The sequence below is a fragment of the Scomber japonicus genome, chromosome 11 (genome assembly GCF_027409825.1).
Source record: "Scomber japonicus isolate fScoJap1 chromosome 11, fScoJap1.pri, whole genome shotgun sequence".
Classification (NCBI taxonomy): domain Eukaryota; kingdom Metazoa; phylum Chordata; class Actinopteri; order Scombriformes; family Scombridae; genus Scomber; species Scomber japonicus.
Window position 1 is genome coordinate 27,334,683 of NC_070588.1, and position 25,659 is coordinate 27,360,341.

At 39.7% G+C, this 25,659-nt stretch overlaps 1 protein-coding gene across 2 annotated transcripts; it reads right to left on the reverse strand.

The window, feature by feature from the left end:
- Positions 1-537: 537 nt before the first annotated feature.
- mphosph8 (M-phase phosphoprotein 8) lies at positions 538-25,060 on the reverse strand. Of its 2 annotated transcripts, XM_053328798.1 has the most exons (14): positions 24,854-25,060; positions 21,602-21,763; positions 20,054-21,112; positions 19,261-19,348; positions 18,430-18,690; positions 17,584-17,706; positions 16,476-16,564; positions 5,554-5,694; positions 5,156-5,242; positions 4,371-4,525; positions 3,585-3,736; positions 3,187-3,311; positions 2,826-2,909; positions 538-1,360 (listed from the first exon to the last, which is right to left on the reverse strand). In XM_053328798.1, the coding sequence occupies exons 1-14, from the start codon at positions 24,953-24,955 to the stop codon at positions 1,319-1,321; spliced, it is 2,670 nt and encodes an 889-aa protein (XP_053184773.1). In that variant the 5' UTR covers positions 24,956-25,060; the 3' UTR covers positions 538-1,318. The 2 variants fall into 2 exon arrangements, with proteins under 2 accessions (XP_053184773.1, XP_053184772.1); XM_053328797.1 differs by lacking the exons at positions 538-1,360; positions 2,826-2,909; positions 3,187-3,311; ... (2 more) ...; positions 5,156-5,242; positions 5,554-5,694 and adding exons at positions 8,243-10,998; positions 11,565-13,962.
- Between the last annotated feature and the right edge of the window lie 599 nt (positions 25,061-25,659).

The following is a 25,659-nucleotide window of genomic DNA, read 5'->3' on the forward strand; positions in this document are numbered from 1 at the left end:
GGCAGTCCTGACAGCGCCGGTGCTGCAGCTGTCAGTGTGTCACCAAGAAGCTTTATGATTAAGAAAATATATGAACCCCCCACCCCAAAAAAAACTTGGGTGTGACAAATTAGCGAGAGCTTTTTTTTAACTGTACATGCTAAATAACTTACATTTCTACAGTGGCAAAAAAAAAAAAAAGCATTAGCAGTCATCAGCTGACACTTAATAACTGTATAGAAGTATGTATATATTTATATAAAGTATGTGAATATGTACAGAACAGAAAATATAAACAGTAACTCTGTGCAGGGAAGGCAAAAGGAACTTGTTCTTCAGTCATTAAAATCACTACATAGTACGATCACTTCCTTCTGGTGTGTTAACTCGTAAACAAGACACTGTGTGAGTAAAGGGGGATGACACTCAATTTGAGGATGCATGTTGTTTTCTGGGTCTGAGGATTGTTGAGTCAGTGTTTAAACTTGTGTCCTCTTTCCTAATCTGATGAAGTTGTGAAATAGGCTGCTGCTTTTTAAATGATCTTCTCTAGGTCCTTAAGCACATCTGAAAGAAAATTTAAATATCATTTGGGTGTATGAATGTATAGACACACACCTTAAAAAAAACAAAGAAAACGGTTTTCCATTTGTTATCACCAGAGCAGAGCCAGATTTCAACATCCAAGCATCGCAGGTTTTTAAGAAAGAGTTCACAACTTTTGAATGAACAGAGGCTTTTTCTTTCTTTCATCATGGTAGGAATAAAATCCTATGAGGGGCACTCCTGAAATGCACATTAAACACAGAAACAAGTCTCTTATAAAATAACATGTTGCCAAGACAACGGTGGTTCGGGGGAGCATTAACTTGGTCCGAGAAAAATGCTAAAAAAAAAAAAAATAGAAGAAAACCAGTGATGGAAAAATCCTCTTCCTTATGTTCTTCAAATGCACGGCAAAAATCTGCTCAGTCTACACACACACACACACACACACACACACACACACACACACACACACAGACACACACACACACACACGCTAGGTTTACAAACACGTCACCACCTGCATCTTTCATATCCATGCTGAAAGAAGGGTGGAACTCAGAGAAAGGCACGACCCAGGAGGGTTACAGTCTTGTGAAGAGAGGAAGGAGCTCCTGACTACTTCCTGCTGCGTAGCGATGGCGTCACAGACCAATTGGACGGGCTGCTCGAAGGGTTACTCGAGGGTGGTCGACCTGGAGAGATCGTAGGCCGACGTGGAGCTGCGGTACGGGCAAGATTCAAAAATGCCATCTATTGGCTGTGGTGACCAGGGCTCGGTGTGAGCTTTGCATCACTGCAGCTGGACTCTGTACGCACAGATGAGGAGTTTGATCTGAGGAGAGATGAATGACACGGACAACCGAATGGGTTAGTGAACAGGTTAATTATCCATAACTGTGTTTGACTTTTTAGCCTCTATTTATGACCCAGGAAACAAGATAGTGATTGAGTTCATGACAGCTTTTACAGTGTTTACTCTTCTGTGGCACAGAGCTCCACTGTACTACAAAGTACTAAAATCACATCAGTGAGGCACACTGTTGCACTAGGTGACATATTTCTACATTACCATGAACACACACTGTAGAGTTTTATTTGAATCAATCCCACATCCACCCATTAGTTAACGTACAGTCTGTGACACAAATAATAGTTAAACAGTAGCACCATTATTGTCTTGATTTAAGCTTCTCAAATGTAATTATTTTGGGGCTTTGGACAGTTGATTGGGCAAAATAAATATTTGAAGATATTACAATGAGCTCTTAAAAGTCTAACAGGCATTTTCTGAGATTTTATAGACAAAATGATTTATTGGTTCATCGCAAAAACAGCTGATTAATTGCACCTTTAGTCGGAAATAATGGACTTAGTGGCTGAGTGCCACGGACAGGTGAAGGAAGTCAGGAATGACTGAAAGTCAGACTAACACATAGTATCTATTTACATTCAGGATGAATACAGTTAAGCACCATACCTAGGAGAATCTGAAATTAAGGTTGGAACCCCACACGTATAAATCTACATCTTCAATGAGTCTGAGTGTTTTGAGTTTCAGATTTGAAATGTCTGTAAAAAAAAAAAAAAAAAAAAAAAAAAAAAAAAAAAAAAAAGAAATCCAGAAAAAAATGATGTATTTTCATTTTGTTACTGGATGACGCTACATAACAGAAAAGGTTGAGCCAGGATCAACTCTACATGTTTTGTCTGAACTTGTGTTGGAAACCCCACTGTGCCAACACAGCTCTCTCATTGAGAAGAATGAGGAAACCGCAGTAGTTTTGTCAGTCTCGACACGGATTTGATGAATCACAGCAACTGCAGTCTGCTTGGACTCACGTCAGTTACATTTCGACAGGGTTTTTAACAGCTGAAAAAAAATATGATGTAAACAAACATTAAAAAAAACTCCCTCAAAACCGGAGCTGCAGCAGAACTCCCTTCTGTATTCTCAGTGCGATCCACTTTCATCACATAACACTTATACATGAGAAGGTACCTGTGTTGGTTTATGTGATAGTTAAGAGAACCCATACAACTCTGACTTACCTCACCATTTGGGACTCTTCTTCAAAAGTACAGTTTCTTACAGAGCATCTTTCAGAAGTACATACATTTTGACATTTCCATTAGCTGACTGCTTCAAATGGCTGAAAAGGACCATTTCTAATCCCAAAAACGTGTAGTTCAGACTGTACAATAACCTGAATGGCAGTGGACGCTTTGTGTGTGTGTTTGGGTTAACTTTATATGCGTTTGTGTTTGCGCACAAGTAAGTATTTATGTGTGTGTGTCACCTTGGCTGTCGGTGCCTCGGCTAGACGGATGAAGAGTCTGTTGATGCCTGGAACCGGGCTGAAGGAGAAGATGAAGTGACAATCCTGAAAAATGGGAAAAAAAAATTGAAAAAAACAAGCGATTGATGTAATACTTCAGTGTTGGTGCTTTAATTGAATGATTAAACCTGAAATCAGAGACCAATAAAACCTTTGTTTTAGATAAATATTATCCACTTATTTAACTCCTATTGTTTTCTATGCTTCTTGATTTTATTTCACCTTATTTGGGTTGTGCAGTACTTCTACTTTACTTGCTCTGTTTTACTAAGTGCTGTGTAATTTAACAGTGCTGCTTGATGTATTTTTGCTAAGAACCAACCAGGAAGATGGGCAGCTGAAATTTGTCGTTGAGCACCACCGCATGAACGCTGCAGGGCCCGCAGAGCCTGGCTGTGATCTCATTCAGGAAGTTAGCGTGGAAGATGAAGAGGAGGATGCCCGAGCCTGGAAAACAAGAGAGGAAAAGAAAGTCTTAGAAGTCTCCAACCACTCCTAACCCCGAGGTTGAGAAACTCTACATTAGATTTTATGTCAGTCAGATGTACTCACTCTGTAACTGAGCTATGAGTATGGTTGCTTAGGAACAAGCTCACATTATGTAAATATCAATCAGATGGAACAATGACAACAAAAACCTGATCTGGGTTGGTTTATTTGTGGTAGATGATTCAGTTGTGTTTTTAAAAATGTAAAGCTCCAAACTCAAAGGTGTTTTACCCTCTGGTTGTGGCTGTGACTTGAAGCCAAACTCCATTGAGAAGTCCGGCCCTTCGCAAAGCCTGTGGCATGCCATAGGAAAGATGGGCTCCATCAGCACAAGACGGGAGTCAAAGTACGCTCGGATTGCATCCTCTGCCACGCTGGACAACCTGACAGGGAGAGACGGGCAGAGAAGAGCAAAATAACTCTATGAGCAAATATTAAATCTTGTCTAAATACAAGCAGCTGTATAAGAATTCTGCCTAAAATCCTAAAATCCTTTCTACTGTCTCTTCTCCAACACACCATCTCTCTTTGAATGAGTGAGGATGGAACTTGGATGTATAGAGAACTGAAGAAAAACTGAATACAGTGTTGGAGGCGGGGCCCTGTTTGTTTATTATTATGAAAGTTGCTCATTGGCACATGAAGCCAAAAAAAGCCACTTCCTGAAAGCACACTCACATGCTCTATGAACCCAATGCACTGTGAAGCATGCTCACTACATATTTCCAGTTTAGCCTTCCAGCTGACTTGAATGATAAAACAGGTCGATGGTGTGGCTCTTCTAGACTTTCAAAATGTGAAACTGAATGAATCAAGTTCTGATAGTGAAATCAGTCATTGTGCAGCGGTTATGATTCTCAATAAACTGTATCCACTGATTTACAGATGTCTCCTTCACAATGCAAGTCTACGGGGGAAAAAAACCCTTTTTGGACCCAATAGCATCATGTGACATAATTAGCATTGTATCCAGTTCTCTTAATCTATCCATAGATGGAAGCTGTGGGTAGTACTTACATGTTGATGTGGTCCTTGATGAGATCACACACCACCAGGTTGTTCCTGAGCTTCGCAAAGTACATGGCTGTGTTCTTGTGTTTGGACAGGATGTTGCAGTCAGCTCCGTATTCCAGCAGGAGGCGCACTACGTCAGCGTTACCCCTCTTACATGCCTGAAGTAAAGGACAGTAGTAGATTTACCAACTCAACCTGTGTCCCACATACAGACTCTATCAACGTATATCTCTGGATTAAAGGCCTTAAGGTACAGTAAATACCTCCCACCCCCATCACTGCTGGTCTATTCACCTTTTTTAAACCCCTTACACCTTTCAGATGGTGCAGAGACCCGAGATAAACACACACTGGCCCATCAGTCTCTAATGTCAGTCTCTATTGTACATGCATGCCACCAACTTTGGCTGTACTACTTTTGCTTTGTGGTCTTAGTTCATCACAAACTACCCATTTTCAATGAAATGGTACAAAAATCTTTATATTGGGGCTAGGCGATGAATGAAAAAACACAAGTCATAACACTAAAAGAAGAGTTTGAAAATTTGGTAGAAATACATTGGTTTTCTTTGCCAGAGTTACAATTAGAAACGCTAACATTCTTCTAACCATAGCTTTATATATAAGAGACTGTTAAAGTGTTAAATGACTATACTAAATGAATGTCTATTTGCTTCTATGAAAGCTGTTGTTATTGATTTGAGGATCTCTATAACCCTGTAGTAAACCATAAATCTGTATATAAAGAACCAGGTCTTGGGTTTGGGTTCATTCTCTTGTGCGTTTACCTTCATGAGTGCCGTCTCCCCTCCTAGAGTTTGAGCGTTGACGTACGAGCCCGCCTCCAGCAGGATGGCCACAGTTGTTAAGAAATTCTGACAGAGAACAGAAATAAAAAATAAGTGCGCAAAAACACACAAAAAAATGGTCAGTGTCTGTATTTCGATCTGCAGGCGTCTCCACACACCAATTCTCTACTGTGCGTTGTTTGTGAATATTGCATGAGATTATGCAGCTCCCCCCTTACATAATGATGCTACTGCAGAATACGATGGCACCCTGATTCTCTCACTACATAGGGTTATCGTGCTACATCAAAGTTTTGAAAATCTCAGGCAACAGAGGGAATTTTTAATGAAATACAAGGTTTAAATTCAATGTATAGGGGAAGATCCCTTCTCATTACCTTTTCAGCAGCATGCATCAGGGCTGTGGTGCCGTTCTTCTGTCGTCCATTCACCCTCACTGCCTTCTTTATCAGCAACCTGAGGATGTCATCCTGCCCCCCTGCTGCTGCCAGCATGCTCAGAGACATACCACTGACGTCCTGTGGAACAACACGGACACGTACAAAGCTACAGTGTTAAACATGAACCAAACATTACCAACCAAACAGTTTTGGAGGCTGTTATTATCTATTTAACCGTCAGAACGTACGATGCCCACTTCTGTGTTGTGCTATTAATCATAGCATTAGCCTTGGACCTACAATTATTCAAGTTCCCACCCTGACATCAATCCCTCATCTTGCTCAGTTGCATATTTAAAATGAAGGCGAGATATCAAGCGACTTTAAAGGCCATCACAGTATTACCATTTCTATGGTGGGTAGTCCATTGGTGTAACAAGGTTAGGAGTTAAAACTGAACCGTAATACAGTATAGTAATGACTTCATGGTTTACAGTTATTTTTGAGGAAGACTACATGTTCAGTTGGCTGTGAATACGAGACTACATCCCGATATACACATTTCCTTATAGAAAAATGTATATTTTACCATGTACATAATATTATCATCAGCAAAGCCAGATGGAGCAGTTTTTGACACCTCAGCGGAAATTTGATGTGTGATACAGTGAGTTAATGCATAAATGATGTAAATGAATAATTGTGCATATGAGGCCAGATGGTTTGATCAGTTCTGTGATCATGCTTGCTTGGAATGGCAATAACATCAATACATTTGATCTGATTCTTATCATTTTCCCCATCCATCATCTAAACCCGCTAATCTAATTCAATCTATTAGAAAATATATCAGTTGACACCTGGCAAGATGTGGTAAACCAGGACAAGTTGCCAGTGCATAACAGAGCTGACACAAACACACACCACTACAGGTTTAAAGTTGCCAAACCAGGCAACAGATTTGAGGCCAGACTGTTCTTGCTGTGAATCAACAGTGCTAACCACAGTCTACTACACAACCCTGCTGCTCCATTTCTAACTATGGTGTGACCACTGAATGTCTGAGGGAGCATATGATTGAAGATCAATACTAACTGTTGACTGAACAATTGCTTGGTCAGCTGCAGACATTCCTCTTCATTTTTTGTTTGTGTCACCTACAGAGACTACTACTAACTGTTATTGAAATTCCTTGGTCGCCAACAGAGTTTAATACAGTTTAGAATACAAATTCCATAAAGATATATTTAGTTGAATTTGAAGGAGAAAAAAAAGGGATGAGTTATGGTATCTACTGACAAATGTAACTTGTTACTGAAATTGAGGAATTGACAAATATACTGTTAATGGGTTACAGCAATGTGATGCCATGCTTACATACAAGTTCAAACATTATGACAGAATGCATTTATGAATGTTCAAATGCAAACTGAAATTTTTTCTTTGGCATTTCATATTCTAAAAATGAATAGATGAAAAGGCAAACATTAAAACACTCAACTATGTAAAAGCAAACACACCCCCAGTGAAGTTTCAGATGCCTCACGAAATCTTCAAATTTTAAGCCAAGAAGCATTTTATTGTACAAGCACGTTATAGGTTCCTTACAATACTTAATAAAAAGCATTAACTGAAGGCAACATAATTACAACAAGATGAAGAGTAACACGCATTGTGTGCTTATACAAGAGCAGTGAAAGAAAGCAATCTACTTTACAGGGAACACCAAACAGAAATTGTAGTATCTGAATGATCGTACGTCATTTGTAGATCTTCCACAGATTCTTTTCCAAACACAGCTGTATCTGGAGCATAACTCTAACTACTGTATAAACTGCCACACAGATATACTCCACGCTGATTCAACAACCCAGGAAAACATGTTTGCCATTAGTGTGAATGAGTTTTATGCAACCTGTTCACAGCCAGGGTTTTCTGGCTGTGGTATGAAAGGTTGAACACAGGTTACTCTAAACAGGTTCAGCATAGCAACTACTGAGGACAACACATAATGGCTACGGTCAGTGACAAATGATTTGGCAGCTGTCTGGAATTTTTAACCATAACTTCTTGTTTCTTTTGATACAAAGATGTATGAAAATAACAATTGAATGTATGTAGGTGACAACATTGAGTGACCTTAGCTAACAGATCACCCACTCACCATGTGTGTTGTTGGTACCTTGTTGATATCTTGTCAGTATAAAATAAACACTGCATTTTCAGTGACAAACCTGTTTAGTAGTGTAGTATTCCTGGACAAATCCAGGAATATAGTCGCAAATACTGTGATTGGCAGTTTGCTATAGGTGAATGCAAGTTGTACCTGTGTTCAATATTAAATGCTAAACTCAAGGTTTATGTATATGAAAGCGGTGCTGGATAAAAAAAAAAAATTACCACGATTATTTTGATTCAGTGGTCAAGTGCATGAACATAATATCCTGTGGATAATTATAGTGTGGCATCCATTAGATGGGTTTGACAGAGCATTAAAACAATGCTTTTGTGTATTTTTTTTATCATTGACAATACAAAACAATGTGAATTTAGTTTACATTGTGTCCAAAGAAAAGGAAAATAACATTTTAATCCACTGTCTACTGAACGGAACAGTCTAGATTTCCCAAATTTATACCCATCCATCTTAAAATATATTTAAAAAAAGACAATTTTTCATTAGCAATCTTCTTTCAGTCCCTGTCAAAATCACTTCATTTAAAGAATAACCTGTTGGTTTGCTGGCAAAGGTGGTTACTAGTGAGTGACGACTCATGAAACGCATCTGAGGTTCATAATTGGTATGCTGTGTGTTACATGCAATCAACAAGAGTAGGATAAAATTGGAATAAAGCAAATAACATCATAAGGCAATCTGATCTTGGCAACAAAATTAAAGTTTAAAACAATGTGATAAAAATGAGACCACTGCAGTGAGTTTTTGCCTCAAATAAGAGTACATCAAAATAGAAGTAAAGTACTAAAATGTTCTACACAGTTGCTGTATAGTGATACAAAAATACAACCGCCTCTCGGCAGATCGTTAATGCACATGAAAAACAAATGTATAAATGAAGATAATTAACATTTATCAACAAGATCCTCAAAGAAAAAATATTTTTCAATATTTAAGTGAGAGGTATACACACAGAGCTCCTATTTCTCTAATGTCAGCAAAGAAGGTATGCTTTACCGCTGCAGGCTATCAGGGGCCATCTACAATATGGACTACTGGTTAAAGCAGAAACACAGTACACTTGAGCCAGGCATTTGGGAATCATGTAAAGGAAGTCAACAAACATCTATCATATTGGAAGGAGTGGCTGCAAAGTTTTGCTGGTAGGTATTCTATTTCTTTTTTGATCATCAAAATTCATAAAAATGCTACTCAAAACAGTACAGGCATAAAGATAGATGTCTACGCAAGTTTTGAAGTAAAGAAGAGTAGAAATACCTCTGGAAATGTACAATCACTGAGGCTACCTTTGCTCAGTGCAGGATGGGAGATGCCCTGGTCATGGTGGTGGGGAGAGGGGGTTCCAACCACCATTTTTACGAATCGTTTTTTCTTTTTTTTTAATTGAAAGCATGTTTAGGTACCACAGCAGCTGCTTTCCACAGCAATGACTGGTGGCAGGTTGCAAATCCTAACAAATGAGGTTCATGGTTACTACTTGATCACACATCTAAAAATCAGAACACTTTCTAGATAACCTGTGATCATTTACCAAATTGACAGTGTTACATAGGTACTGTATATGCAAACTAACCATATTAAACATTAATATCTGTTTTTTCTGAGCCAAAGCTACAGTACAAATGTTCTTAGTTTCATCCATTTAGTGTATACTCATGCAATAGTACACCAACAGCTTGGTCTGGTGGACTTGTTTCTGAATACTTCAGGATATTTTGAACATGTGACTTAAGACAATGGCAGGGCAGTCTTTTAAATGTTGACAAGACCAGTATGGCTACTGAGACCAAGATTTACTGACAGTACATTGTACAACACTGTCACATCTGCTGAATTTTTAAATTCATACAACTTGAGGTTAAAGCCACAGCCCTTGCACAATTAATATCACAGATCACTTACTGTTTTCCCACATGTCCATTAAAATCACAAGGACAGATAAACAGGACCATCCCACTCTGTGTTTGTATTATGAGAATTGTGAGTCTCTAGTTCCTGTCCTCCAATTTGTTTGGAGGCGACTGCATAACCTCTTCTTTTCATTGACTGAATTGAGTTATGTACAAAATATTTAACTTCCCTCCATGTCCTGCTGTTTAAGGCAGGCTCAGCGGCTAAACATGCATCACAATCCTTTTTGCCTGGCACTTTAACCAGTTTACAGAAGTCTCCGAGCTGACGCCTGACTGCTGCCTGTTCCTCCTCGCTCCACAATCTTTTGTTTCTCTTTTGAGCCTTCACAGATGGAGTGACTTGTTTTCCTGTGGCAGACATGGATGTACTTTCCTGTAACACTGGTGCTCTGTCAGGAACACTGGGTCCAAATACTGAAGGGACAACCTGTGCAGTTGTGGAGGTCCTAGGTGGACTTGTGGGGTAACCTGGTGTACCTGAATTGTTCAGAGGTGTGAATGAAGACACGATAGGCCTACTTCTGTCATTCAGTGGTGAGAATGCAGGTACCATTGGTGTACTTGGAGGATTCAATGGCGAGAATATAGGAACCATTGAAGTACTTGGAGCATTAAGTGGACTAAAAGTAGGAATCAGTGGTGAATTTGCAGTATCTTGTGGAATATACACAGAGGGTGGTGGAATACTTGAGGTATTCTGTGTATATGACGGAGCCATTGGCAAAATCCTGTTGTTTTCTGATGTGTATGCAGGAGACATTAGTGAATTAGTGTTGTGTGGAGTAAATGTGGGAACCACCTGTGTATCAGTGGCGTTCAGTGGTGTGAAAGTAGAAATCAATGGCTGACTTGAATGGACCATATTTGTACTGGTGGAACACAAAGTTGCATAAACTGAAGTAATCTCTTGGGAGAATGGTGTTGACTCTCTCAAGTCGGTTGGTGGTGCCATTGTCATACAACAATTAGAACTTTCTGTCAGATGATCTGGATGCACTGTAGTCATACTACAGATAACGCTTTCATCTTGCAAATCTTTATCTGTAGTTTGGACTCCAGCGTTTGGACTTTTTGGGTTCAAAACATTTACATTCCCTTCAGAATTCTGCTGGTTATTTCTTCTCCGTATTGTCTGTAGTGTGTTGTGTACATAGTTTTTGACATCTGTCCAAGATCTTCCAACGAGGTCTGGTTCAGCAGCAATGCAAGCATTGCACTCCTTTTTACCTGGAACTTTCATCCTTGTTATAAATTCAATCAAGAATCGCTTCACTGCAGCCTGCTCCTTCTCACTCCAAGGTCTTCTCTTTAAAGCGGCCTTCTGTGTAGTTCCTAAAAATTAGAGAAAATAAAAAATAAGTTGTCATCCAATTGAGAAAGCAGAACTCTCTCTATTTAAAATGATAAAACTACATTAACTGTATAGCTTGACAGTTAATTCTTGACCTCAGAAAAAGCAAGATTTAGTTTTGTGAGTTGCCATTTCCATGACCATTTCATATGGTCAAAGGCTCACATGGATCTGGTGAGGACAAGCTGACCTTGAGTATTGATTGTTTTTGCAATTACTGTTTCAATGATCAAGAATGAACTGTGTAACTCCGTTGGACTAAAAGTACAACAAAGTGAGGAGATGAGGGGAGGCGAATAGAGGAGATGTCCTAAAAAGGATCAGAATGAGAAGTCTGAACATGTAGAGTACCATGACAATTGACATCTGTTAATGAAGACTGTGTGATGCAGTCAAAAGTTCCAGAACAAGCAAGTGGACTTTGAGTGGAGGTTGTTTTGTCAAATGTAAACTATACTTTGAAGGCACTGGTTATTTGCCATTCAATCTTTGTAATCAAAGAACATCTAGATCCAAAACAGTCCAGAACAGAGCAAAAGATGCTTACCATCTCTTGCAGTGCCAGGTGGACTTGATGGTAGTGTTCGATCCATTTTGAGCAGTTGTTTGCTCACTTCCTCCAGCTGTGACGCATTCTTGGAAAGTCCGTAACACTCCTGGCTGTTCCTTCCTACCAGCTTGGCCACTTGATCCCATTCACATTCACTGAGGCTCATTAGTTGCCAACAGCTGGCAATTTGCTCTCTTAACGATGAGGACAGAAGCGCTTCGGGATTTTTAACTCCACATTCCATTGCAGCCCTTCGGAAACAATCCAATCCTCTGATGAAAGATGGACCTTCAGTCCGTGCAAACAGGTACGGGTTAGTTTTTGAAACACCTGCTTGCTCTCGATTTTCAATGAGTAAGTCAATCGATAAAACCATCCTTTGGGTTAACAGAACCAGCATGTTCCTTCCATACTGGCCTTCTAGTTCCAACCTAGTAAAACTGTCACTGAGGTCCAGCTCCAATTTGGTGCACTTCCTTATTTGATCTGCAGAGGCCACAAATTTTCCCCTGCTCTTCATGCTTGTGTAAGTTTGCAAGAACATTCTGCCGATATTTCCTACTCTTCCTCTGTTGAAGAGGCACACATCTGCTAGAGTGGCTTCACTTAGCTTTTTCCATGTTGATAAACTAGGACTTTCTTTTAGCTCCCTTCTTGCTTCATCTTCTTCCACAGTGATAAATCTGTGGAGTTTTATCAAATCTTCTGTCACAGTTGACTTGTCTACTTCCACTTTCTTGACCTCTTGCTTTAAAGATAGTGCAAGAGCTTTGCGAGAAAAACACTGGCTCCATTTAGTATCGAGGAGCTGTATAAACTTTTTCACTTCGCTTTCAGTTTCACTATCCTCTGTCATGCGACTTTCCCCAAAAGCTATTTCTGCAGCTCGTTTTAAAGAGTATCCGATTTTTGAGACAAGGGAAACGGTTTTAAACTTACTGGAACTGGGATCAAAACCACTAGCTTTTTTGGCCCCTGCAACGGCTAATTCAAATCTGGATGGTAGACATACTTCATGCAAATATTGCACACTATTGTCAAGCTCATTTATAGCGAGCACAAATCTACCCAGTTCCCTCATCTTTTGTGCAATATAGGCAAACTGAGACTTATCATGGTCATACTTAGCAGACAGCGCATTGCCAAATTTGCAAATAAGCGGGTCATTTCTAATGTGCCTTGATATGTCATCTTGATGCATGATGTGAATGATTTCCTCGCAGCCTCCAGTTAAGAACTCTGACATTGGAAGCAGCCGGGAGGCAGCACTGTGGACTTTGCCCCTATTTCTCCTTTCGGTCAACTTTTGATCTCCCTTTCTGGCCTTACATGACCTCTCATGTCTCCACAAATCAGTTTTACGATAAAAAGCAAAGCAGTGCTGGCAAGGCAGGAAGTCCCGAACAGATATGCTAGGATTTCTCACCTGTTTCTTGGTCACAATTTCCCCTTCTCCACTTTTGAGAACTTTGCAATTATGTTCATAATCTCCTTTATTGCGAATTTGGTCAAGCAAAGTCTGTCTGACTTTGGAACCTTTGGGAAAGTGTATTGCGTGGGCAACATCTGTTTCCTCTGCATGTTTCCTTTCCAAATGCTTTGCAAGTTGGGTGAACGCCATTTTGCAATATAAACAAAAGTGCTTTTTGCCTGTCTCCTTTTTCTCGTGATCTGTTGTGCTAGGTGTTGTTTCAAGTACTTTCTTACACGTCCTTAAACTCGATCGTGTTGGTTGTTTCCTTTCTACAGTTTTCCCACGGTAGTGTGATTGGGTTTTAGCAATTTTCTTTGAGTCCAACTCGGACACAACTTGATCTGTACCTGATACTGTACTGTACTGATCTGAGTGGCCTGTCACCACATCCTCTGCCTCGTCACTTGAGTCATTTGCTTGCTCTGGGGAACTTTGTTTGTTAGCTTCACCATTTTGTTCAGTTATTTTGTCATCCCTTGTCAGCATCCATTCTGCGTTGGTAGGTGGATTTGACTGATCAAAGTTCAAACTCATTTCACTTGATAAACCAACTTTTGTGTCATCTGACATTTTGTCCTCCTCTGCTTTCTTCTGATCTTCCTTTACTTGAACTTCCTGCATGGTAGCTGAATCACAAGCAGTATTTTGAGATTCATTTATATCCTCGATACCTTTCTGGATCTTTTCATGTTCCCTCACTGTCACTTGCTCAGTGTTTGTACTGGCAGGGCACCTTGACATTTTCTTGCCATCATCTGGCCCATCCAAATCTTGTGGGATATTCTCCTCTACTCTTGGAGTACCCTCTTCATTTCTTGCAATGTCAAGGTTAGAAGTCAATCTAAGAGCATCATTCGAACCTCTCTCTTCAATCAAGCTCCTCTCTCCTTCAAATGACCTCTTCTCACCAGTAGTACACGCCTGTAAAAGAACAAGTATATGTAAGACGCATTGCCAAATCAGACCCCATGAATAATTTGATTGAGTGAACTTAAAAGACAGATCTGAAATAAATGTGTGTGAGGAGGGTGGGGAACAAAAACTAATGCTAAAATTTGGTTTGAATTTTGATTGTTAATTGGTGAAAAGTTAAGTAATATTTTTTGTATTTCCTTTTCAAAATCATTGGCACAGTTTTAAATTGCTGTGTAATGCATCAGCACCTTGGCAATGCCCCACCAAGATCCAAGCTCATTCAAACAGAAGCCAATGTGATGGCCACACATCACTTTTTAGCCCAACACTGGTGTGAAAAAACCCCTGGCACCTCTCAAATCTCCAGTACAAAAACCACATGTGACCCATTCAAGAACAGTTAATGGCTTTATTGGATCAAGCAGCGTTTTGACATTGTAAATGTCTAACCAAGAAAATGTAGTCATGGGGTGTTGGATGAAATGCTACATGGACAGAACAGAATATGCACTGACACTAGACCTATATTCATGACTTGCAATCAAAACAAATGCTTATGTTACTTTTGATCTCATATACAAGATATTTTGGCTTGGCATATTGGTGTTATTACAGTAAAATCTATGAAACTGGTGATTTAACATATCATATGGTCAATGTGGCTAAAAACACCTCTAACAGAGTCCAGGACCAGCCAGGTACACATGCAAAACAACAACAAGAGAACACTTGAATGGTGTTCAGCCATCCCCATATACACATAAGGTTTTCTGCCTAAATGTTGTCTATGCTTTAAACTATTGGATGGTAGTATTAAAAGATTAAAAATACAAAAGGATCCTGAAGTCATAACAGTTACTGGTACATGACACAGGCTGCAAATGTGCTATGATCATGATGATGATACATGTTCTGAAAGCATATATGTACCTGCTTCAAAGGGTTCATCTTGTCCAATAACGATATGTTTGGTGTCTTCTTCCATTGGCTTGTTCACTGCAAGGAAAGACGACATCACAGTTCTAGTGTGCACACATTATGATAAATACATAGAAAAAATTCAAGTTACTAATGCCAAGGTACAGTTATACAAACGGTAAGAGCCATTAATACTATATAGCTTCCTCAATTTGACACTGACAGTTTGTGGTTAAGCCAACTGTGGAAATGTATTTAAATTACAACTGTGGCTTTGGCAATTTAAAATTTCATCCTTTTAAATCCTGATTTTGAAGACAATTGAATGATTAGTCTTATTAGAACAGTAGAATGATTGACACAATAAGTTATCTTAACTTCAGTTGCTAACACCCGCTACTAATTAGAACAAAGGGCATTTTATGTCAGCTGGCACCAGAGAAAGACAGCCGTCATAACACAGAGGTCAGTAGACATTTTTTTCTTTCTTCATGTTCTGCCAGTATTAGTAGTATAAAATTAAGTTAAAAGTTAATAGCACAATAATTTCACAATATATACTATTCATTACACTTGCTTCTGCTTCAAAGTGCAGAATCAAACAATAGTTGTATTATTGGATTAAATTACACCTTTACAACATAATATATTTAACTTTCAAGAAAACACGAGACTACACTCTTACCTGGGGTTGAGCAAAGTGCTTGGGAGTTGTGAAAACAGTCTTGAGTAAAATCTGTGGATGTAGATCTTGAAGAAACAGATTCCTTGGTGCACACTTTACAAATCCCCCCCCCCCGATCTACAGTATAAGAACTGTAGAAGTTAACTATAATAATCCTCTGAATGCAATAGGGTCGAGTCATCGCTGCTACTTCATGTAGTCCAAGTAAGCTGTTTCCTTAACATTCAATGTTCATCATTTGTGTCATATGTTACTAAATTTATTAGGGAATTTCCTAGACCAGAGGTTCCAGAAGTCCCAAATTAAGTCAAATCACATGCAGATGTTGTATCTGTGACAGAAAAAAATTCTACAAGGAGCCGTTATGTTGTATCACAACAAATACCACTAGGACATTTTTGAACGTAGTTTTAAGATTGTGTTTAGCAAGGCTAACATACTGTATTACCTCATGTGGAGGGATGCCACAACTCATGGACCAATGTTGTTTGTCAAATTTCCAACATATCACATATTTCCAACTATGTTGCTTCTTCTTTGCAAAATGATTTGTGATTTTAAGGCAGGGTCAGTTCATGCATTTGTGGTGCAGAGGACCAGGGTATGCTTGTGTTCAACCTTCTGAGTGGCATATCAGACAGACGCAGCAATATGTTATACTGTTGATCCATAAATTCCATTTTGTTCACTGGACTACACAATCACTCCCACACATACACACTGGGGGGCAACCAAGGTGCAAGCTTTAAACCTATAAAATGTGCTTTTATCTTGAAGGCATGAGAAGCCTAGAGGCATGTGTAAAATTAAATTAAACTAAAATCACAACATAGTCAGCAAATAAAAATGAGATGGTTTGAGTGAATGGGTTTATATGTTTGTTAGAACAAAGCATGTTAGAGGGAATAAAACATACCTCTTGGTCCAGATTGTAGTCCTCTTTGGAATTAAGTGCTAATTTTACAGCCATGTAATCTCCACTTTTCACAGCATCCCGCAACTCACCTAAGAGGAACAAGGTGGGAAAGTACACGTTATAGAGCTCAACTTCAAAAATATTGTTAAAAGAAACAGTAATTAACATACTATAACAATATCATTTTTAAGCTCAGGATCAATTGAACTTAACTTTTCATCTGGCATCATCATCAAGTCAAAATGTGGATTTGTTCCGTACTTTAGTTTATGACCAATGGATGTTATGTGACGAAAGAAGAAGGCGGAAGTCAACCACATGGTGTACAGCGTGCACATACTACAGTAATGTTGTAGTTTAATTTGAATTTAATAGCTTATTAATTAGCTTTGAAAAATGAAGTTGAAATATTTTGGGAATACTCTGTACCCCATGACCCACAGAATAATGGTAGTGGAGCAGAGTAACAAACCCTCACCAAACAAATGAGACAAGTTGACCAATGCACACTTATAGAAGTTAAACGGCAATGAAAATATCTCCATTTTCTCTTCCAGTAAAACCTATTGAATATTTTTCATGAATTATTAAGTAAAACTGCAATTGACCATTAGCTAGTGGGCCATAGCATCTAGCAGAGCAGTATTATATATGATGTGTTCGATAATTAGTCTGCTTATGACGTCCAAATTTTCAAAACAGCTTGCCTGTACTCAAATGAATTAACTCTCTTGTTCTCCCCCATGTGATTTAACAACACAGGTGAGGATGTTGTGGATGGAGGCCAACAGTCCTTGTGATCAAATTCCTCTCTTAACTATTAACCTTATGTGTTTCAGCTACAAAAAAGAACTCTAAGATGCTTTAACTGCTGTAACAGTGGGCCTTTACAGTGCCAAATCAGATGTCCTCATGTTAAAAAAAACATGTGCTATGAGGTCAGAGTTTAAATCCACTCGCTGGTAGTTCCAAATACTACCAATGTGTTGAATTCCAGCCATGTGCCTTTCAAGTGTAACCAAGTCAGAAAATCACTTATCAACCCCTTGTAAGCTTCTAGATAATAGTAGTCGTCAGTCATGTCTAAGATGTAAACACAAATACTCACTTGGTGATAACGGTGGACCTGAAAGGATCTCATCCTCTCCATTCAGATGTTTCTGGAAGTCGTCCAGAGTCATCCAGTCCAGATTAAGGTCCATTCCTAAACTCAATGTGGCTTGACCCTTGTCTGTGGAAAACACAATGAGAAAGATACATGACACATGAGATACTTTATTAGCCGACAGGCTGAAAAGTTGCATACTTCTAAAACTCGCAATTCTAAGATCTCAAGCTAGTATTACATTTCAGTAAAATCTTGTGTTCTAAATAATCTAAACTCAAGGTCCTCTGAAAAGCTTATTTCAGTGCTTTCAGTTGCATCTTGAGCCTCTTTCATACATACGCCATGGTAAATTACTGGGATAACCTTTCAGGCATTGCTTGCCATTGTCATTATTCACACCTGCGGCTACATTCAGAAACATTCCAGTCTTGCGGCTTTTTACAGATGACATGGCAATGCTGAGAAATATAGGACATGGGACAGGCCAGCAGATGGCAGTCATGCAACACTTATGGATGCTGACTGCTCTGTATGGACTCTGCTTTAATTCACAACACAGCTGTACCGGTGTTTTCCCTGAAATGTTACTTGGTCTTGAGGTGGGAAATTAGCAGTGCAGTTTTCCCTGAATATCAATCCCTGTTCCCATTCACTCATGTTCCCCCTTGTAGGGACAGACTGCATGTGTGAAAAGGGCTTTTTAAGTATTCATCAAATAATTCTTTTAGAAGTACAATCAACAAATCTGAATATTTGCAGTACAAAAATCTATACATTTCATTTGATGTGAAACAACAACATGTTATTTGGAGGTAGAAAGTGTTCAGTAGTCAATTAGAAGCATACCAGATTTGTCTGTACCCTCTAGTGGGTCCTGGGTGTCCTGATTGTCATCACAGGCTATGAAGAGTCTGGGCTCACTGTCCTCTCTCCTTTTCTTCCTGTCATCCGTTGGGGTTCTCCTCTCCCAGCCGGGCCGCTGCGCCTCCTCTGGCTTCTCTCTTCGCTCCCGCGATTCCTCTCCAGGCTTTGTCTTTGCTGCAGATTCCTCTCCTTCCTTCTCGTCACTGTCCAGACTGAAGCCATAACTCTGGCCAGGTCTAGAGACTAGAGGAGGAGGAGACAAAGTGTCATATTTCTTCTAGAGATTTCTCCGCTGTCTCTTCAAGGTTAACATTCTTCCATTCTCCTCAGTGTAGACATCATTCTCATTTGCTACAGTTCATAAACTATTGACCTAGTTCTGAAAGCGAAACAGCTTGGAAATTATGAGGGGGCATGGGTGAGTTTTTCACCTGTTCAGATTTATATTTAATATACAGTATATTACCACATATACCTGTGGTTTCTGCCTGTTGTGTTGGAATGGATTAACACTATATTCAATGAATTACACTGAAATTAAAAGGAGAGGGACTAAAACCCAACAAAACTATTCAACAGGTGTTCCAATTAGAAAACCTCAATTTACAAAACAGTCCACACAGTTTCATTCATAAATGCTTTTTGTCATAATTGTGAGATATGTGTAATAAAGTGATGCTTGTTGATGTGTTTTGTGCCTGGTTAAGAACTGCAGCTGATCAAAGGTGAGTGTATCTGAGTGCGTTAATGTGAATATGAACATGTTTTTTTTGTAATACACAGGATTATTTTGTGCCGTTGTGCCGTACATACCATCTGATTGCTTTGTCTTCTCCAGGTCTGCTTTCTGAGCGGGAGAGTCTTTGGTTGACTTGGGGATCTTTTCAATCTTTCCTATGATCTGTTGGAACAAAAACAATGTTAACTCTATGTAGTTTTTGTTCGTCATGATTCATGTACAATGTGAAATTTCAGCAATGTCGTTGATCATTTAGCAACGGCTTTGAGTCATACAGCGATAGAAAACCTCGCCTACGCTGTGATTCCAAATTATTTATCGGCTGCCCGACCAGCGACCCCAATTTATTCCTCTGCCGTGACTCTGATTGCCCTGCATAAACTTTTACTGGCCCCGGGCCATTGGCTGGAGAACCAATATGGAGCTCCATTAAAATATGACAGGTTGGATTATTCAACAACAGCCCCAGTTCGAATTGTTCTGGTTTTTGTCTGGCTCTTATGACTTCCACATCGGCCATGTGACTGTCCATTCAGAGAGAACAGTCAAGGTTGATCAGGGAAATCTATTTCCTTTCCTTGTGGACACATTTTTGCTGCACTTTTGGTATGTAGAATACACATGAGCCTCAATTTCAACTCAAAGTCTTGTTTTTATGTCACGTTGAGCAGAACAATATAAAAGTATACATTACAGCTGAAATGACTCAGATGCCAAAATTAATCTACAAGTTAAATATACAAGTACAAATATTCAACACAAAAATGCCAAATAATCTCTTTTTTTAACCTTTCCTAATACTAATACATTAATCATGACAGTCATTGCCAGTTTAATCAATAATTAAAATAGTTTTAGTTACTGTACCTTAGCAGGTTTGATGATGCTCTTCTCTGGGGCGGGCTGATGCGGTGGCGGCCTGCGGGGGGCGCGGTCCTTGGCTTCACAGTTCAACAGGAACTTCTCAAACAGGTTGGTGGAGCCTGAGGCGTCCTTCGGTCCCAACACCTCTTCTTTAACCAGCTCCTCCTCCTTACCCTTTGTGCTGCCGGTAGCTGTGATGGAAGATGAGGACGACGATGTGGAGGAAGATGGGACTTTGGGTGGCGTCGAGGTGCTCTCCTGTCCTTTGCTCTTTGCTTTTTTGTGTAGGGTGGAGCTGTCGCTGGAGTCTGAGGAGAGAGGGGCGGACTCCTCCTTGCTTTTGGAGGTGAGGCTCTTTAGTTTTTGGAGGCTGCTGTCTCTCTGCGCGTCATCTGGCCTTTTGCCCTTTTTGTCCTGGATGAGGTCCTTAATGCCCTGCAGCTTTACCTCCCATTTCCCTTTCTTCTGTTTGGATTTGTCCTCCACACGTGTCTTTTCGGCAGACTTTGCTACAGTGTCCGCTGACTGATTCTCACTATCGTCTATTTGGGACTTCTCTGGGCTGTCGCTCAGGTCGTCCTCCAGAGGGGCAGCAGCCTCATCCTCAGATGTCTCAATCTTGCGTTCCTTCTTCCCTTTCTTTTTCTTCCCCTCCTCTACCTTTTCTTTCTTGAGCTTTACCCCATCTTTTCCCTTTTCTTTCCTGTGTTTTTTGGAGGGAACCGGCTCATCCTCCTCCTCTTCGGAGTCCACCAGCCGCTTTTTCGTTTCAGTCTTTTTCTCCTTGGGAGGAGATGGTGGAGTCGGGGGTCTTTCCTCTTCTTCTTCGCTCTCTGGCGCTGGTAAAGGCCTGATATCGTCCTTCCGCTTCTCTTTCTTCTTCTTCTTCTTCTCTTTCTCCTTCTCCTTTTCCTTTTCCTTTTCCTTTGGAGGCAACTCCTCTTCTTCTTCTCGAATCTTTTTCTTTTTCTTCTTCTTGACGGGCGCCTCGGTTGGACGGTCTTTGTCGCTGTCGCTCTCAGAGTCGGCATCAAATATATCGCTCTTCGTGGGCAGCAGCTTCTGGCACAAAGACATCACATTTTAAGATTATGCACCTTAAGTTTTAAGTCTGATTATTCTGATAACTTTTGATAAACATTTTAGGAAACTTCATATTGTAATAGTTAAGAGCTGATACTGGATTATTGGGTCTGATGCCGATACCAATATTAGGGAGTAAACTAATGTTGATATATATATATATATATATATATATATATATATATATATATATATATATATATATATGGAATAAACACAGACACCGATATGTCTGAGACAGACCAATTTCAGTTGATAATATTGGTTGATCGATATCAGTTGGGCTCTAGTCACACTAGAAAAAAGTGCTTAGTTGCAAATATGCATGCTCATCATAGGCAATGGAAAAAATAACCGTTATCTTGCTCTGTAAATATCTGATCAGCTGTGAGTTTCTCACCCTACCATGACCAACAAGTTTACTAAACTAGAGTCAACCATAACTGCCGTGCCACCAGTTGAACTCACCACAGTCTTCTTGGCCTCTGCTTCTTTTTTGGCTTTAATCTCAGCCATGTTTTTCTTGAATGCTAAGAGGACCTCACGACAGTCCTCCAAATGGGCCTCTGGCTCCCAAGTGTCATCATCAGAGCAGTAATTCTTCCAGCGGACTCTGTAGAGCACCTCACCCTGAAAAAAAAAACAAACAAACAGAAAAAACAGAAGACATGAAGCTCAGGCATCCCATCCAAACCAACTTCACACTGATTAGAAGCTGTCAGCACTTCAACTTTGACCCACCAATTAAAATCTGTGGAGCAACACAAGATTTCCAAATGAACAGCTGCCTGAATGCTAACACAGCTGACAGGCTGGATTAAATAATTATAGTGTTTTTGAGTGGTGGACATTTTCACAATGATGATATTCATGTTCATGACAAATTAGATCAGAGAGCAAGAGACCAATGGAAACTGCTCGAGCCAACAGTGCAACATCTGTAACAGCACATACTCATATTTACCCATCCCAGCCATACTGTAAGCCTTCATACAAAAAAGGGGAGCTATCTGTGGCAATATTGGTGTCTACACTTGTATGCAACACTACAGGATTCTCTTTTTAAATGACTATCATGCCTCTCTCTTTCTCTCTGACAGCCAGCGTCTCATCCCTCCTTCAAGTTTGGCTGTTCTCGTTCTACCCGTCTGGCCTCCTCAGACAAGTCCCCATATGAACTCATTCTTTAAATGCATACTTCCAACAATTTGGGCTCATAACAAACAACCCACAATCAAGACAAATGAGTTAGACAGTGCTTTATACCCTTCATGGCAGGATTAGTCAGTGTTGTGTTTGAAAGTGACTTAAATGCAGAAACAGCAGCACACAAACTCACAATCTTAGAAGTTCAGTCTCATGTATGGCTTGGATGTATGGATATGCATTCAGTGCTGCTTTTCAATGCCTTGTTTACATATTTATTGATTTGGGATGATTGTGTATGTGTGTGTTTGTGTATTTATTTACAATAAAGTTTATACTATCTTCTGCTTTCTATGTATCTTATAGGCATGTATGCTGTGATTATAAAGGCTTCTTCTTTGTTCTATCACATTAGTCCATGTGGTTTACAACACTGCACAATCACAGACTCAGTTTCAATGCCTGCATCCTCCTGGAGAACTTTACCGGACCTGCTTTTCAAGTGTTTCTGAGACTATCTACACAAGCGGTACACACCCAGGGAGAGTCTTAAGAGAATTTAGAATTCAAAAAGGGCCAGTGTTTTTTAATTGTTTAATGTGTTCATTTTATATTTGTTTCATTTATCTGTGCTTGACCATTATTTTTATTGTGATTTTGTGTATGATATTCTGTGTATAATTTTGCTTAAATGGTGTAGATTGTCAAATGTGAAGTACCTTGTAACCTCGGTTAGGAAAAGGTGCTATAGACATAAAGTTCATTATTATTATTGTTGTTTAGTAAATTATTAATAGTAGTATTAGTATTAGTAGTGGTGGTGTTTTAATAAGAGAATGTACCTTTAAGACAAGCAGTGAAAAAAAAAGTGTAAAGAAAAGGTTAATAGCTCACTAGCGCTATTACTGGCTCCATCGCTGGACACATGAACCTCATCTTGCATATCATAGCAGCCAATACAGACAGGAAGTGGAAGAGGTGTGAAGCATCAGTCTTTGTGTGTTAGCCACAGCAGTTCAGCGAAGCACGCAGGTAGAGTTGACCATGTGGCCTAGGTGTGCTTTTGCTGATAACAACGTGCATACAGAAACAATGAGTCACACTGTTGCAGCGTGGCTCAAGCAACTGTGGCTGATGGGTGCTACAATGAAAAGAAAGAGGTTTTGCTGTGCCCACGTGCCACTCAGGTAGGCAATGTGGCCTGGGACATGAGCCTGGTAGAGCTCCTAAATTTAAATTTGGAGGCAGTTTTTCCATCACTGTGCATGCATTTCAAATGTTAAAAAATAACTGACTGCTCACCCTGATAACTGACTTATCTAGCAGTTCAATTTCACAGTTGCAAACAGGAAGATCTGTTTTTTTCAGGTTAAGATAAAGATAGGATAAAACATTGCACAACTTTGAGTGGTGAGTTTTTTAGAAGTTGCTGCCAAACAGATACCTTGTCTGTTGTGAAAAACAAACCACAGACGCCCAATCATGCACGATCAAAGTCAAGCTCTTACACTACTAACTTCATGAGTTTCTTAAGAATTTCTTAAGAACCTCTTTATCATTTAGCCTCATAAACAAAACTGGATTATTTAAGAGTTTCGAAAGCAGACAAAAAATAGCAAATTTATACAAACCATCAACCTACGCACATTTATCACAGCCGCAATGTTTGAGTGTGAAAATGTGTCCCTCCCTGTCCCCTGAAGAGGCATGACTTTGTAAACAAAAATAAATGGATGGATCACTACTCCTCCACAAAAAGATAAACAGTTAAAATTAGTGTTGTGTGCTGAAAGATACAGTCAATAGAATTCATTTCACAGTGGTTATCTATAACACTTATAAGAAAGAAAGAACTATAAAGTTTGGGTCTCCTAATAAAACAAAGGGAATGACAGTTGCTGATTTGCTTATCTTCTAATGTTCACTGCAGGTGCTCGCCATGACATTTACAGCTATTTGTTCCTGTGTTTAAGCATGCAAAAGATTAAACTGAACATAGTGTGATAACACCACCCATATTATACAACAGCGCACCTTTCCTGCTAATAAACAACAAGGTGGCAAAACCGGTTAGTTGGTGTAAATTCAAAAACAACCGATACGATGCTAATGTGATGATAGCAGACGTTAATTCACAGTGGGAAGAAAAACTGTCAGGAAAACCTCTCCGTCAATTCTGATGTATGCACACTGTGAACAGTATTACTGCTCGGGTCTGTTTGGTGTAGCTACACCTCTGGTCAAGAGCAACTGTGATGAGCATATCTGCAAGCTTGCAGAAGCCTCCGTCCTTGGCCTCAGTGGGGGAGAGGCGAGCGGACATTATGGGAGAAGTTGTGCAGGAAAAAAAGATGCTGTCTATGGACGAGTAGAGAGCCACGACAAAGGAAATGGCTAATGGCGTTTGATTTACGGACACCAAAGTAACTATGCATCAGAACGCACTTCAGTTTACATTGTAGAAAATCCCCTGTGTGGACACAAAGTGTTATAGGTGTGCTATGCTCGTTAAGAGTGTAGTGAAAGCAATGTCAGCCATGTTTGCCAAGCTACGTAGCAGTTAGCTCGTCTTACCTCTTCCACCCGCATGTCAATGATTCTCTCCACTTCGTAAACATCTTCCTCTTCGTCTTGTTCGCTGTCCGCCGGTTCTACTTTGTCGGCCTCGGCCGCCATAGCTGTGGGCTGGTGTTGCTGTAGCTAAAAATGTAGTAATTCCTCTGTCGGCAGTCGTGAAGGCCGTGCTGCCCGTACTAACAGAGGCAGGACCGCGGTGACTGCACTGTAGCGCTGGCTCTGCGGCTCACAGGGATGCACCGCCCGCCCTCACTACGCTGCATTCAAGTGCTACCTGTAACCTCCGAAATGTATAGCACTTCTAAACAAATGTATGACTTTCAGCAAATTTAAGAGACTCTTAACTTTTTTTTTGACAGTGTCCATTTCAGATATCGTCACAATAAGATTATTAAAAGGTGACGTTTATTTACCCCAGATTTGTGTACGCTATTGCCAATTTACTGTGTAGTAATTTCAAACGTTGTAGTTAAAATACCGATGTTTCCGCTGGTTTCAAAGGCAGCATAAACATACAACTTTCCCTCTGGATTTAACGTACAGTAATCATTAAGTAGCATTGAAATATGGTAGAAGGTAGACAGGGTGGTCAGACAGCATGGACTCAATCCAAGAAAATAATACATTTTATAGACAACGCTAATACATCATTTATCATTTAATCATTTAAAAAAGGAATATGTTACCCACGGACAACATACTATGGTTAAACAAAAAACCATTTCAAAACATAAGTTTCTGTACTGGTGGTGTATTGTGAAAAGCACAATATCAACAATATATTTTAATGATTTTGAATTGAT

Excerpts from the sequence above, each read along its gene's own strand:
- mphosph8 (XM_053328797.1), bottom strand. The coding sequence starts at position 24,955 with ATGGCGGCCGAGGCCGACAAAGTAGAACCGGCGGACAGCGAACAAGAC. Across the intron at positions 21,113-21,601 it reads CAGAGGCCAAGAAGACTGTG|AAGCTGCTGCCCACGAAGAG; the intron begins GTGAGTTCAACT and ends TCTTTGTGCCAG. Across the intron at positions 19,349-20,053 it reads GCATCATCAAACCTGCTAAG|ATCATAGGAAAGATTGAAAA; the intron begins GTACAGTAACTA and ends TTGTTCCAACAG.